The sequence below is a fragment of the Narcine bancroftii genome, chromosome 2 (assembly GCF_036971445.1).
Source record: "Narcine bancroftii isolate sNarBan1 chromosome 2, sNarBan1.hap1, whole genome shotgun sequence".
Classification (NCBI taxonomy): Eukaryota; Metazoa; Chordata; class Chondrichthyes; order Torpediniformes; family Narcinidae; genus Narcine; species Narcine bancroftii.
The window spans coordinates 318,458,677-318,475,102 of NC_091470.1; the positions used below are offsets into that span (position 1 = coordinate 318,458,677).

The window sequence follows — 16,426 nt, forward strand, 5'->3', positions numbered from 1 at the left end:
ATCTGAAGAAATCAGAACAAACGAGCAAGGGAGTCAGCTTGTCTCCTGGTAGCAGGTGAAATGTCTCACCTTTGTCAACTACGGTTGAAATCTTTTGTTTAGATTTGACATTCTTCTCATTCCCAGTGAAACTGAAGAGCAGGAAACCTAGTGTCTCATTTACTTCCACAGTGAACGATAGAACCAGTTACAATTTATACTTGCAATAAAAAAAAACATTGCATTTATATACTACTACCTGAAATGAATAAAATTCCAGAATATTGTCTGTGTTTTATCAAACCATAATTTAAAAGTAACACAGAATGCTGGAGAAACTCAGCAGGCGGTGTCTTTATATAGCAAACGTAAAAATATATAACTGACATTTTGGGCTTGAGCCCTTCATCGAGGTATACAAAAATGTCGGCATTTGTCTGATCAAAAGTGTAAAGTGGGTAGTGCGGGGGAAGTGTGGTTGCAAAGGCAGGAGGTGATAGGTGGAGGAGAGAGGGAAGGAGCAGACTGCAATGATCAAGGGGAGGAGGGATGGCTATGTGAAGGGAGGAAAGAGAACTGGAAAGGGGGAAGGAAGGAGGGAGGGGGAAGGACAGGAAGTGAACTGGAAAAGGGAAGGGAAGGAGGGAGAGGGAAGAGGAGAGCAGGTTAGCAGAAACCGGAAAAGTCTATGTTAATACCATCTGGTTGGAGAGTGCCCAGGTGGTCAATCAGGCTCCTCAAATTTGCGGGTGGTCTTGGTGGGACAGTGTATAAGGCCATGGACAGACATATTAGTATGGGATTGTGGCACAGAACTGAAATGGGTGGTCTCTGTCACTGATGCAGATGGAGCGAAGGTGGTCAGCGAAGCAATCTTCCAATCTGCGCCCAGTCTCTCCAATGTGGACAAGTCCACAAAGGGAGCTCCGGATGCAGTAAATCAGTCCTGCGGATACACATGGTGTTGCTTTGGGCCCTGGACCGTGGTGATGGAGGATGTGTAGGACTTCCTGCGGCCACAGGGGAAGGTGCTGGGGGGAGATTGGTGGGGAGGGATGAGTGCATGGGGGAGTCACGGAAGGTGCAGTCCCTACGGAAGGCTGAGAATGGAGGAGAGGGGAAGATGTGTTTGAAAGTGGGATCCTTTGTTAACTGGAGGAAATTATGGAGGATAATGCATTGGATGTGGAGACTGGTGAGGTGGTAGGTGAGGACAAAGAGGACCCTGTTGATTCCGGGGGCAGGGGAGGCCAACATTTTGGAAGATCTGGAATGGAAGACCTCATCTTGGAAACAGATGTGATGGAGATGGAGAAATTGAGAGAAGGGGATAGAATCCTTGCAGGAGACAGGGTGTGAGCAAGTGTAGTCAAAATAGTTGTGGGAGTTGGTGGATTTGTAATATGTGTTGGTGGAAAGCTTGTCTCCCGAGATGGACTTCAACCATGGTTTCTGTAGATCATTGGTTCTCAACCTTTTTCTTTCCACTCACATACCACTTTAAGTATTCCCTATGCCATAGGTGCTCTGTGATTAGTAAGGGATTGCTTAAGGTGGTACGTGGATGGAAAGAAAAAGTTTGAAAACCACTGCTTGAATTGTACCTAATAAACTCATTATGTGCACGGTTTCATAACTCCAAAGGAAATGGGCCAATGACAATTTTTCTCAAGCAAAATATTTCAGTAACAATTGGCTCTAGAGCAGTGGTTCTCAACCTTCCCTTCCCACTCACATCCCACCTTAAGCAATCCCTTGCTAATCACAGAGCACTGATGGCATAGGGATCACTTAAAGTGGTATGAGTGGAAAGAAAAAGGTTGAGAACCACTGCTTTAGATTTTCGTGTTTTATTGTTTTAATTGCATTTATATACTACTGCTTGAAGGCAATAAAACCTTAAGAATCTCATCTGTGTGGTATCAAACCATAATTTAAAAGTATTTTCTTAAAAAAAAACAATATACCTCTTACAGTCAGAGGAAGAGAAGCAAAAGAGAGTCCCCTCAGAGTCACTGTGTGTCCATGCATTTCCACAGCCCTTGCATTCACAGAGTCCAGTCCAAACCATTGGCATCCTGAGCTCTAGATCCGAACCTCTGACACTATCAGTAACCATTCAGCCCCCTCATTGCCCTTTCGTATCGCAGTTCCAATTTCTGATTCCCCTTCAGCCAGTCATGAGCCAGTCTCCAGCAGGCTGCAGCCCGGTGTGAATCTCTCGAATGCAGTTGTCAGCATCTCACAACCTGCATGGGTTCCTCGCTTTGAGTCACCCACAGCCTGCTGCCCCTGTGTGTTCTTCAGCCTCCAAGCCCCTCACTGGTCCACCACTGGGGTCACTGTTCCGTGGGTTGTCTCCTCTGCTTCTCCTCCAATGATGGGTAGGCTCCTTGTTTTCTGGTACCCTGTGCCAATCCTCTGCTTCCCCAAAGTCTGTCACCCCTCGTGGCTGCTGTCGATCATAGGCACTGCCATCTTGGGTACAGACCCTCCGGTTGAAATATTTTTAAATAAAAGCTCCGTCGGCTCCATTTACAGGCTGTTTAAATGGAGCCGACGGCATTTCGACTGGGCGATTAGACCCTGCGGGAGTGCTGTGAGCAGATCTTTTGAACTCGGAATAAGTGAATTCTGCTGAGGAGGACAAATTATTGTCGATAAACTAAATCAAACAAGAAACAAATATAAAGGCAAACTCGAGAAGGGTGCTCCACATTCTTTCTTGATGATGGAGTCAGCTACTACTTTGAGGTCAGGAAGTCCATGTATAGTTGCTGCTCTCTGAATTCCCCTTGGGTTGATGGGTTTTGAAGATCATGTTTATTTTAGCTTTGACGGTATCTGCGCTGCAGTTTGGGGAGCAACTGTTTGAGTTCTGGGAGGAGGCAGTTGAGAAGAGTAATGGGAAATGAACCAAAATGATCATTAAAAAGTAAAAATTGGGAATACCTTGACTATTGTGTACATTGTAAGGAAATAATCAAAGCAGACAGGACTACATTGAGGACTAATTTATGGATAAAACATTCAATCCGGTAGACAGAGCATGGACCCAGCAAAGGAATATCACATTTGAAAAATTAACAAGTTCTTTGAGAGAGGAAAGAACGCAACCTGGCATACCACAATGACAATGTGTGTTCGTGGCTAGGAAGCTGGCTTTGTTGGGTTACATAGTACAGAACGGGGAGGTGGGACCAGATCCGAATCATGTGCAGGGATCTTCTTAAAAACATTAGGATGATTAAGTCCCTGAGGCCAGCCTGGAGTGCTTGTGCATGAAGTGCAGTAGTTGGTTTCCAGGTGCATAGGTAATCAAGAAGCCAACTGGATTGTTGGCCTTCATTGCTAGAGGGATTGAATTTAAGAGCAGGAAGGTTCTGCTGGAGTACTGTGTGCCATTCTGGTCTCCTCACTGGAGTAAAGATACACTGGCTTTGGAGGTGGTGCAAAAGAGGTTCACCAGGTTGCTCCAGAGATGAGGATGTTGGCTTATGAGGAGATATTCAGTTTCCTGGTGGAATTCAGAAGAATGAGAGGGGATTTGAAGAAATTATGAAAGGAATAGATAACGTAGAGGCAGGATAGTTGCTTCCGATGGTAGGTGAGAGGAGAACAAGGGGAAATAGCCTCAAGATTTAGGGGAGTGGATTTAGGATGGAGATAAAGTGGAACAGTTTTTCCCAGAGAGCAGTGATCCTGAGGAATTCTCTGCCCAAGAGACAGGAGAAGCTGCCTTGTTAAACATATTAAGACAGTGTTAAATAGGCTTTTGCAGAGATGGGGAGCTAAGGGTTCTGGGGAGAAGGCAGCTAGGTGGAATTGTCCAGATCAGCCGTGATACTATTGAATGGTAGAGAAGGCTTGATGGGCCAGATATTATGTTCAATGGTAAGGAAGATGCTGGAAAAGCACAAAAAATTGGTTGTGAAAAATGGACAGGAATGAACAAACAATAATGTCAAATAGCATTGTGAATCATTTAAAATGTACAAATGAGTCCACAGTGTAATTGGATCCTGGATTTTGTCATCTCCAGAACAAAAATCACTGAGGATTGGTAAGAACATCTCCACAATCTCCATCAGTACCGGAGCACCACGAGGCTGGTTTCTTAGCCCCCAGCTCTACTCACTTTACACCTTTGAATGTGAGGCTCAGTACGACAATAACGCCATCTACAAATTTGCCAATAATACCATGGTAGTGGGTTGTATATTTTTTTTTAAAAGGTGGTGAGTCGGCAAACAGGAGGGAGATTGAAAACTTGGCTAAATGGTGTATCAGCAACAACTTTGCACCTAATGTCACCAAAACTTCAAGAAGGGGAATATCAGAAGTGATCATTGGGGGATCAGAGGTGGAGAAGGTGAACAAAGTTCTTGGGAGTTACTATCCTGGGCCCAACATTCTAATGGCATCATGAAGAAAGCATGCCAGCATCTTGACTTACTCAGGAGGTTTAGTATGACATTAGAAACCCTGGCAAATCTCTACAATTGCATTGTGGAAAGTGTGCTGACTGGCTGCATTACAGACTGGTATGGTGACACCAGCACCCCTGAGCTTAAAGCCCTCCAAAAGGTAGTGGACACAGCCCAGGAAGAGTAGCAGCAATCATTAAGGATTCGCACCACCCAGCGCACACTCTGTTATCGCTGCTACCATCAGGAAAGAAGTATAGGTGCCATAAGACTCGCACCACCAGGTTCAGGAATAGCTGCTGCCCCTCCACCATCAGACACCTCAACATTAAATTCAATCAGGGACTCATTTAAGGACTCTTACTTTTGAACTTTGATTTTTTTAAATTCTCTCTGTATTGCAGTCAGTTTGTTTATATTTCATTTTCTTTTTACAGTTATTTATTTGTTTACATGTGTACGTTGAATGAGTTTTTTTTGTACTACCAATTAGTGGTAATTCTGCCTCGCCAGCCAGAAAAAGAATATCAGAGTTGGGTCTGACAGTAAATTTGAAATGTGAGCCAAGAAAAGCATTGTCTACTGAACAAAAACAAAGTGAACAGTAAAGAAACAGTGAAGACATAGGAGAAAACACTGATGTGAAACATTTAAAGTTTAACTTTAGGGTTACATTTGGCTCATGAGTCCCTGCTGCCCAATTACACCCAATTGACCTACAAATTCCTGTACATTTTCCATGGTGGAAGGAAACTGGAACCCCCTCAGGAAAACCCACGCAGATACGGTGGAGTCGTAACAGCATTGCGCTAACCACTACACCAACAGTGCCACGCATGTGTGGAATACCTTGGCAGATCTTGGCAAGAGCAATGCCAACAACCAAGGACATTCATTTAAAAAAAAACAATTGGTATGGGAAGGAGGAACAAATAAATTAAATTTTGGGGAAAAATAAAACAGTCACATATTCCACAGATGTACAAATCATTAAAAAAAATATAAAATTCCAGGTCCAAACACTGACAGTGATAAGAAAAGGAAATATAATAGTTTTTTGCTTTGGTATTTTACAGAATGGCATCAGGTGAACTGGCATCCAATAAATAAGGGAAATTAAATAACTGAATTTAAAATGAATGGAGAAATCAGTACAGTACAGGCCCTTTGGCCCACAATGATGTGCCGATGTATATATACCTTCCAAAAAAAATAAACCCTCCCTTCCTCATTACCCTCTATTTTCTTTCATCCAGATGCTTGTCTAAGAGTCTCTGAAATGCCCCTACTGTTCCAGCCTCCACTACCCACCTCTGGCAATGCATTCCAGGCACCCACAACTCACTGTGCAGAGAGAAAAACCTACCCCAGACATCTCCCCTAAACTTTCCTATCTTCACTTTGCACAGGCATCCTCTGGTATTTGCTGGCTGTCTACCTTATCTATGCCTTTCATAATCTTGTAGATCTCTATTCAGTCTCCTCTCATCCTTTGCTCTGAAGAGAAAAGCCCCAGCTCTGCTAACTTTGCCTCACAAAACATATTTTCCAATCTAGGCACTATCCTGGTCAATATCTTTAGCACCCTCTCCATAGCTTCCACATATCTCCTGTAATGATGTGACCAGAACTGAATACAATCTTCTAAGTGTGTTCTCACCAGAGTTTTATAGTGCTGCAACATTACCTTGAGGTTTCGGGCTTGAGTACTTCGAGTATGGAAAAATGTCAGCAGGCATTGGAAGACAACGTGGGTGTAGAAGCAAGTCTCGGAGAGTATCTGGAAGGCAACGTCACTGTGGAAGAGAGTATCTGGAAGGCAACGTCACTGTGGAAGAGAGTACCTAGAAGGCAACGTCACTGTGGAAGAGAGTATCTGGAAGGCAACGTCACTGTGGAAGAGAGTATCTGGAAGGCAACGTCACTGTGGAAGAGAGTACCTAGAAGGCAACGTTGCTGAGGAAGCAAGTCTGGGAAAGTACCTGGAAGACAACGCTGCTGTGGAAGTGAGTCTGGGTGACTACCTGGATGATGATGTGACTGGAAGTGAGCCTGGGTGACTACCTAGACGACAACTTGACTGGAAGTGAGCCTGGGTGACTACCTGGAAGGCAGCATCACTGTGGAAGTGAGTCTGAGTGAGTACCCGGAAGGCAGTGTCGCTGTGGAAGAGCCTGGGAGAGGACCTGGAAGGCAACGTCGCTGAGAAAGAGAGTCTGGGAGAGTACCTGGAAGGAAATGTGGAAGACACTTGCTGACATTTTTCAATATGTTGATAGAGGGCTCAAGCCCAAAATGTCAGTTAGTTATTTTTACCTTAGCAATATAAAGGACATTGTTTGACCTGTTGAGTTTCTCCAGCTTTGTGTTTTTACGTCAACCACAGTGTCTGCAGACTTTCATGTTTTACTTCACTCCTGGTTGAGCCCTGGTTCCACATAAAGGGAAAGGTGCCCAATCAGGCTGTAGTCTGGGTTGTCTTCATACCTGGACTTTGCCTCAGGTAGGTCTTTAAAACTTGATGCCACACTGGTGTTTAAAATAGTTTATGTACAGCATAATACAGGCCCTTTGGCCCACGATGTTGTTCTGACTTATATAAACCACATCAATCTCACCCTTCCCATAACCCTCCACTTTTCTTGTATCCATGTGTAAGAGTATTTTAGATGTTCCTATTGTACCAGCCTCTACCACCATCCCTGGCCGTGCATTCCAGACATCCACCACTCTGTGTAAAATTTAAAAAAAATGAAAATATCCCTGATATTTCCTCTAAACTTTCCTCAACTGAAATGGATGTCCCCTGGTCTTGGCAACAGATGTCCTCTGGTATTGTCCTGTGGTTTTTACCAGGATTCCCATTTACTTAAGCTGGGCCTTCATCGTTCAGAATCAAAGACTCTGGTGGATCCTCAGACAAACCATTAGTTGGATCTTCTGCATGACACCTTAAACAGATGCCTTTCAGTTTCCAGCATTTCACTAGCTGATGGATATGCTCTGTGTGCTGCACAACATGTATTCAGTGGATGGATAGATTGAATTGACCAGACCAATATGAGTCAATATGTGTGTTTCATGGAAGGCTAATTGTCAGTGGAAAAAATTAGGTCCAGAAATGTTATTATTGCTACAGGGTTTCATTTAAAAAAAATCTGAAATCTGAAATTTCTTCAGAAATTCATTTGCTCTTAGATTGGTTCTCTATAAAAATAAGTTGCCTCCGATGTCAACTTAATATCTTGACGTGTTTGTAATTAGAAGAAAGGCCAGAATATTGCCTGTCCAGATTTGCAAACACGTGGGAAATTGTGCTGTGATGATCAATGGAGTGGAGTAACAGGTAGAGCTGCTGTCTCACAGCACCAGCGACCTGGTTCAATCCTGACTTCTGGGTACTGTCTGTGTTGAGTTTGCATGTTCTCCCTCTGATCATGTGGACTCCCCTGGGTGCTCTAGTTTCCAAAGACATGCAGGTTGTTAGATCATTTGGCTGCTGCAAATTGTCCTTAGCGTGCAGCTGAGTGGTAGAATTCAGGGGAAGTTAATGGGAATGTAAAGAGAATAAAAAGGTGATTAGTTGTGCTCCGCCGCATAGCACAAATGTCCAGCTGCTCCAAGTGGTTGGCTGGGGGCGAGCTGACGATGTTGCCAGCCTGCGACCCATCTCACTCACCCATCTCTGTCCCTGACCCTGCAAGGGCAGGGGGGGTGGCCGGCGGTAGCTGATGCAGGCTGTGACTGCCCTGCCGGCCGCTCCGGCACCTCACTGGGCTGCTTCAGCCTTTGGGGCTGCTCATCAGCACCAGTGGCTTAATACACAGCAGAGCAATGGCTGTCTTCCCTACCCATAATCCCCCACAAAGCTGGAACTGTTCTGGGAAACGCAAAGCGGTTCCAGCTGCATGGGAGATTATGAGTAGGGAAGATGGTCATTGCTCTTCCACGTATTTAGGCCGGGTGGCGCTGTGGCAACAATCTCCCCTCCTACTCCAGCTTTTAGGGCGGCTCCATGAACAGGTAAGTTTAACATCTTTATCCACCTCTGTATCTGGCCTCAAAGTGGAGGCCCACCATGAAAACAACTATGACTCAGTGTGGCACGCCTTTGCCTAACTGAGATAAAGCTGACACATGTGCACAAAAAACACAGGCAAATTAGACTTAAGCCTCTTTCACACTGCACCTTAACCTAGTAATTAACAGTCAATATACCAGTTAAAGGGCCAATGTGAATGCTTGCAAATTGGCACGCAGGCGTCAAATCACCCCGGGGATGGACCGCCGAGGTAGGGTATATCATCCCCCGGGGTCATCTGATGCCTTCGTGCCGATTAGCCCAGTATGAAAGGGACATAGACGATCCAGGGACAAAGTGTGATATGTTGATGACGTTTTTGCATGAGTGCAGGAATGTGAAGGTAATAAAAATATTAAAAAGGTATAAATTTTGTTTTCAATTCACTAATTCCTGATCAATGTATTATGATCTTGCATTAAAAAAATATTAGTCATGCCTAATTATAACATAATTAAGCTTTATGAACAGCACAGTATGATCCCTTCAGCCCTTGCTGTGGCCCTGACCTATAAACCTTTGTAAATTGATAAAGGACTATGGGAAAGTGGTAGAGGAAATAAAACACAGAAATTTATAAAGACCGTGGGAAAGTTGCAGTGGGGATGAAATGCGCGCACGTGCGTGCATGCGCGCACGCGCGCACACACACACACACACACACACACACACACACACACAACAAAGTGGTTACATACAACAATCAAGAATAGATAGATAGTCTGTGAGAGACAGAAAGAAGGGAGAGTAAGAGAGAAAGAGTAAGCGATTGCTCCCAGAATTCTGTGCAGCAGAGAAAGGGCTGTATGCACAGAGCACTTATGGAGAGGTTTCTCTCCCGCACGGAATTCTGGAAGGGAAGGTCTGCCATCGGTCGATGAATCACTCAGATGTCACCGGTGGAGGATCAGCACCCCTCTTCCTGGGGATGCATGGTGGTGAGTGTGTTCTTTAACCGGTTTTTTGAATGGTCAATTTGCAGGTTAGCCAGTGTGAAAAGGGCTTTAGTCACATCTCCTCTGACCTCAGGATGTGCCAAAGTGCTGTAGAACTCATGACGTGCTCATGAAAATGATGCATCAATGATGCATATCATTGATCTCTCCTAGATCTTTACTCCAAGAAGCTTTTCAGACAGAAATTGGAGGTCATAGTGCAGTACCTTTGCTTGCAATGCAATTTGATTGTAATGCAAAGTCACTTGCAAAAGAAAATCATGGACATATTACAAGTTTTTTAGTGTTACAGAATTCTCTTCCAGTTCCTCTATGCCAGGACCAGTCCAATCTAGAGGCGTGTGTGTGGACCACTCATGCAGGAGCAGGCTTCCAAATGGTCCTGGAGCCTGGTTCAATGTAAAGGAACCTGTTTGAGCAGGCCGCAGCCTGGGTAGCTCTCCATTGTTAATTTACTTGGAGATCCTGGGGTGACAATAGTAAATACCACAGGACGTAACTTTAAGGTAAATGGAGGAAAGTACAGGGGAGATGTCAGAAGTACAGTTTTTACTCAGAGAGTGGTGGGTGCCTGGAATACATTGGCAGGGTGGGGCGATGGTGGAGGCTGGTATAAGAGGAACATTCAAAATATTCTTTGATAGGCTCATGGCTGTAAGAAAAATGAAGGGTTATCAGTGTGAAGTTGGGAAAAATTAGATTGTGGAGTAAGTTTGCATAGGTCAGCCTGTACTGTGCTGTAATGTTCCATCCAGTTGGAGACTTGCACTGTTATGATGGTCCCTCGGGACCTTTACCTCCTCAGATCAAGACCCATGAAGAAAAAATTGCAGAGGGTGCTCATTCAAAATGTTTGCAGGCTGCTGTCTAAATGGGTGTCATTTGGTTTCCAGGTGCTTCTCCACAGAAAAGCAGGAATCCCAAAACATTGTTTTTGGTGCAACCATCCCACAGGAAACTCTTATAAAATTATTTTTTTATTTCCAATGCTATGTACCCAGTCAATCTGTTGGCATAGAATCTTTACGTCAGTTGCCGTGTAAGAGCGTGTCCGTGCCCGAGTTTTATTGTGTTCTTTTATTTCTTCCAGGCGTCGCTTGATTTCCCAGCGTTCATCATTAGAAACCCTGGAAGACATTGAGGAAAATGCTCCATTGCGGAGGTATGAAAGTACCGTGTGTTAATCTGAGCATTGTTTAAGTTCACTCATTTGGCCAGGGAATACTGATGCTGCTGTGTTACCAAATCGATCTTTTGTACAGAATCCCATCTATTGAACTTTTCTGGACTGAGTTTTGTTGTTTTTATGACATCAAGGATAAATTACTGACACATTACTTCACAAAAAGCCCGTTCCTCACAAAAACTACTGTATATTTTTATTCATCCTGGTGGTCAAATTGAGTTACACTATCATCACATGCCACAAAGAGAATGAATCTCTCACATGTTGATCATACCCATATATACGTGTAATCGTCAAATTTTTTCGATCATATTTTTGGGCCAAAAAAGGGGAGTTGACTTTTAAGAGGGTGAAACTTTTGATATCTGCGTCGTTCAAGGCGTCGGTAGCTCGGATGGTCAGGATCAGATGGTAAGTCTGCGGTTGGGGCATTGGGTGCTCAGATGGGCAGGCAGCCTGGGCATCAGGAGTTCAATGAATGGGCATTCGGGGCGATGATCTATGGAAAGGAACTTAAATGGGCGGGAGTTCAATGGGCAGTCGGGGCAAGGTTCCACGGTTGGGAGTTCGGATAGGCAGGTGGTCAGAGTGAGGATCCACACTCGTGCGTTCAGATGGACGAGTGGGCAGGATAAGGATCCGCATTGGGGAGTTTGGAGGGGTGGGCGTTTGGAGCAAGGATCCACGTATGGGAGTTTGGATGGGTGGGCGATCGGGATGAGAATTTGCAGTTGGGAGTTTGGATGAGCAGATGGCCAGGATGTCAGGAGTTCGGATGGGCAGGTGTCCGGAGCAAGGATCCACAGTTGGGAGTTTGGACAGATGGGCAGTTAGGGAGATGATCTGCAGACGGGAGTTTGAATGGGTGGGTGGCTTGGGAGTCAGGAATTCGGATGGGCAGGCAGTCAGGGCAAGGATCTGTGGTTGGTAGCTCAGGCGGGTGGCCAGGGCCAGAAAAGGGGGGTCGGGTGGCTATTACATGGGATCGACCATTACACGAGTACATGGTAAATTCTACTTGGGAGAACAACACTACTGTTCCATTTGCTCTTTACTTTGGGCACCAGTTAGTGAGAGGGGTATGTTCTTTCATTTCCTTTAATGGTTTATGTTCAGATTGCTTTTTTTTCACAGATGTAGGACTTTATCAGGTTCTCCCCGACCAAAGAGCTTTAAGAAAATTCACTTTATTAAAAGCATGCGACAGCATGACACAAGAAATGGCAGGTATGGTATAATTCTTTTGAATTTAAATTTTGACTGTTAGCTATGAGTCAAAGACATGAGCATTTTTTGGTGGCATTTTAATTTAGTTACATTGGATTTCTGTGAATTACCCTTGTCACTAGCAATTTAGTAGTGTTGTGCCATGTGGATGGAGAAAAGCATTGTGTAGTATTTGATGGCGTGCTTTACCTCACAACAGAGTGGCAGCTTGGGACTTGGAACATTGAAGTTAATATAAATGAATTACAGAGGTGGATAAGAATGTGAATCCGCTACCTTATAGCATATTTAGCACTATTCACCCAGAGTTGAACTTCTGAACAATTATCATGGCTGACACTCCTTCAGCACTGAACCAAGGAGATGTGTTGTCTCCCAAATGAGATTTTAAATGGATTTATGTGCCCTCTGCTGTGTAGTAAAAGATCGTAAGTCATTACAGTATTTGAAGAATGGCAAGGCACTTGTATCTTTTGTCCAAACTATATTTACCTTTGAAGGTATATAATTGAAGCAGATTCACTGGTCCTCGACATGGTTCTCTGCAGGGTATCAATTGACAGAACTATATGTTCCTACATCACAAGGATGGAAACATGCCTAAAATTCACTTCTTCGGCAACCTTCCCAGTGCACTATTTAGCCAATAGAATGTTGTAAATGCAGATTCACTTGAGTTACATAATGGATTTTCAATACTCCGCTAGCTGGATATTAATAATCCTGTGGAATAGAATATATTAGTACCTATGGTCATATGACATTTGTCCCTTGTTTACTTGTTCAGAAGTCTAGCTGTTCTATAGCAATGAAAATCATCTCAGTAATGAACCACTTCCAATTAAATAGTTCAGATGACTAAGTACAGATGATTAAATATTCATTAGATAGCCAGAATTCATTTTAGTTGGATGCATATGGGAGCTATCAAGTATTTTTAAGCCAGTCTTTGATCTTATCAAGGAACAATATATAAAATCTTGAGATGTACAGATAAGGTAAATAGTCCAGAGGAGGGGAGTCTAAAACTAGAAATCTAGAATATCAGGTGAGATAGAGACTACTTAAAAGGCCCAGAGGGTGGTAGGTTTGTAGATTAAGCCACCAGACGAAGTGGTTGAGGAAGGTATGATTGCAATGTTATAAAAATATTTGTGCAGGTACATGGTTAGGAAAGGTTTGGCTGGATAATGATCAAATGAAACTAGATGAGATAGACCACTTGGTCAGCATGGAAAATTGGGCTGAAGGGCCTGTTTCCATGCTTTAAAACCATGAACCATGGAGGCAGAATAGGTTGTTCAGCCCATCGAGTCTGCCCCACCATTTAATCATAAGCCGATCCTTTTTCCCCCACTGCCCGGCCATGCCATAACCTCTGTTGCCCTGAATAATCAGTACAGTTTTGTTGCAAATGTGTAACGAAAGGTCATCTGTCCTGGGGAAGTTATGATTGCACTAGCCCTGTATTTTTTTTAAAATTCAGACATACAAAACGGGAACAGACCATCTCCTTTCTACAACTACTGTACATCTTTCTCCTATCTGCTCTCTGTTTTGCACTTCCACTTGTATTTACCATCTGCAAGTCCTAATACTATAAATGTAGACCATCTGGGCAGTGATCAAGATCCTTGTAGAAATTGATTAATCAAATCTTGACTTCCTATTAGGGTAATAAAACTATTTCTTTCAGCATGTTTTTCTGTTGTAAATAATCAAATAGCCAACAGTGTGAGTGATTAAAGAAAGATCAATAGTTGGTGAATGGTGAAATAAGAGGCTATGAATTTAATTTTCCAGTGTTGAGCTGAATTATTCTATACTGCCTCAATGTCTCTGTCAGCAGTAATATTTATTGTAGATGTTGTTTGGCTAGATAGATTTTAAAGCCTGTTAGTGCATATGACCTTGAATAAGCTGAGCTTGTGTGTCACCATTTCTTATTCTGAAATGAGTTTCTGCATTGGTCTCATTATTGGGGAGTCACACCTCCACAAATGACCAATTTCACATGACCTTGAAAATCCTATAACTGTCCAGCTGAAGAATAATGGATTAGCCAGAAAACAGCCTAGCACAGCGATGACATGTCAATCATGATCTTGTGCCAGAGTGCTTAGGAGGATTGCTCAGAGCAGAGGTACACTCATAACCCCAAATGTAGTCAGTATGTACTGATGGAAAAGTATCATAGAGTAATACAGCACTAAACAAGCCCTTCAGCCAAACATTTTATTTTAACCAAGTTGTCATTCTGGGCTAGTCTCATTTGCATGCATTTGGTCCATATCCTTTTCAGCCCTTCCTGTCCATATATCTGTCCAAATACCTTTTTTTTTTGAAAATTTTATTTAAAAATTTTGCAAAATAAATACATACAATCTAATCTATCAAATAAAACCTACTACCCTCCTCCCCAACCCACCCCAACGACCCACCCTCCTTCAGAGCTTTTAAAAAAAACACAGTTATACTGGGTTTTGAATGGTTGCTGTTTGGTGTGACATCCTTTTACATCTTTATGAAAAAAACATTTATTTAACATCCAAACCCATACATTCCAAATATAAACTCCACATTTTAACAAAGAAAGAATAATTATTTTGCAGATTATGTTATCTTCTCCAAATAAAGACATGATTGTATTTCATTATGTCATCTTTGTATACTCAATTCAACATCATTTTTCCACGTAATAGCTGTACATTTTTTAGCTTCTGCCAACCCTAAACGTATAAATGCAATTTGAGGTTTCTCCAGTTGCAATCCTGTTGTTAATGTATTGATATAATCCAATAAATATACCCATGGGTCAAGCTGTAGATCTATCTTAAATAAATCTCACAAAAACTTAATAAATTTTTCCCAAAAAGGTCTGACTTTTGTACGTTCCCATACTGAATGTAAGAAAGTACCTGTCTGTTCTCCACATCGAAAACACAAATCTGATTAAATAAATCCATATTTTTTCAACTTTTCAGGAGTTAAATACAACCAATGGAAAAAAATTATAATTACCAAACTGTCAACGCACATGGCAAACCACTCCTCCAAAGATGGAGAAATAAATAGATCCTTCTCCCATTTATCTTTCATTTTATATATTTCAAGCTTCGTCATCTTTTCCTGTGGTAACATATACATTTCCGAAACGAATCCCTACTTCCACTCGTCAACAATTAATTTCTCAAATTTCGTTTGACCAGGCAATACTAACTCTCGTCCAAAATTTCTGACAATAAATCTCATACCTGATAGTAAGAAATTTCAGAAAAATTCAACAGAGGATAATAAGGTACAATTATCTAAATTGAAGATACATTATAATACTATGCAAACTTATAATTACAAAAAAATGATTCACTGATCGAAACAACATACTATGAGCTGGGCGAGCTCGCGAGCTCATAGGGTTTTAGCCTGGCAGTTGAAGACTGAACAAGTATCTAGACGATTAATGCAGTTAGGAAAAATTCAGAGATTACTTATAAGCCTCAGGAAATTAATGATGAATTTCGTACATTTTATCAGGATTTGTATACATCTGAAGGGACTCATGATACGGATCAGAATGAATCTTTTTTGGCAAATTTAAATTTACCTTTGTTAAGTGATGTGGATATTAGAGAATTGGATGGTTCATTTACCGACTTGGAACTTAAGGAGGCATTGTAATCTATGTCTAGTGGGAAGACACCTGGTGAAGACAGATTTACAATGGAAATTTATAAAGAATTTTATGGTTTGTTACTTCCTGTATATACAGATGTACTTAAACAAGTGACTGATACAAGTTTATTTCCAGAGTCATTTTCGAGGGCATTAATAACAGTTATTCCAAAGAAGGACAGAGACCCACTAAAAGTAGCTTCATATAGACCAATATCTTTATTGAATGCCGATTACCAGATTGTAGCAAAGGTACTAGCAAACAGATTGGCTAATTTTCTCCCAAAATTAGTACATGTGGATCAAGCAGGATTTATTAAGAACAAGTACTCAGCTGATAATATTACTAAATTGATTACAATAATTAATGCTTCAAGACAGCAACTCAACCAACCAATGATACTAGCACTAGATGCAGAAAAAGCTTTTGACTGTGTTGAGTGGAATTTTTTATTTAAGATGTTAGAAAGATTTAAATTTGGATCACTCTTTATTGGTTGGTTTAAGGCATTATATACTAATCCTTCTGCTCGGGTGGTGATGAATGGGGAGGTTTCACTGGTAATTAATCTGTTCAGATCAACTAGACAGAGCTGTCCGCTGTCGCCAGCCTTATTTGCATTAGTTATAGAACTTTTGGCTCAAGCAATAAGGCAAGAAACTAATATTAAGGGAATTACAATTGGGGAACAAGAGTATAAAATTAATCTGTTTGCAGATGATGTGTTGATATATCTATCTTTTCCTAAAAGTTCTTTACAACTGTTACAAAATTTACTAAACAATATGGTATAATTTCAGGGTATAAAGTCAACTGGGATAAAAGTGAGATATTACCAATATCAGATGAAAATTATTCAGATTGTAAACAGCTTATGAAGTTTAAATGGTCCAATAA

At 42.0% G+C, this 16,426-nt stretch overlaps 1 protein-coding gene across 5 annotated transcripts in view; it reads left to right on the top strand.

The window, feature by feature from the left end:
* The window catches only part of cables1 (Cdk5 and Abl enzyme substrate 1), a 167,596-nt gene that overhangs the window by 55,119 nt on the left and 96,051 nt on the right, over nucleotides 1-16,426 (top strand). For all 5 annotated transcript variants that reach the window (XM_069921788.1, XM_069921789.1, XM_069921790.1 and 2 more), the window contains exons 2-3: nucleotides 10,534-10,605; nucleotides 11,764-11,856. In XM_069921788.1, coding sequence (XP_069777889.1) covers nucleotides 10,534-10,605; nucleotides 11,764-11,856 — 165 coding nt within the window. The remainder of the gene's footprint in view (nucleotides 1-10,533; nucleotides 10,606-11,763; nucleotides 11,857-16,426) is intronic.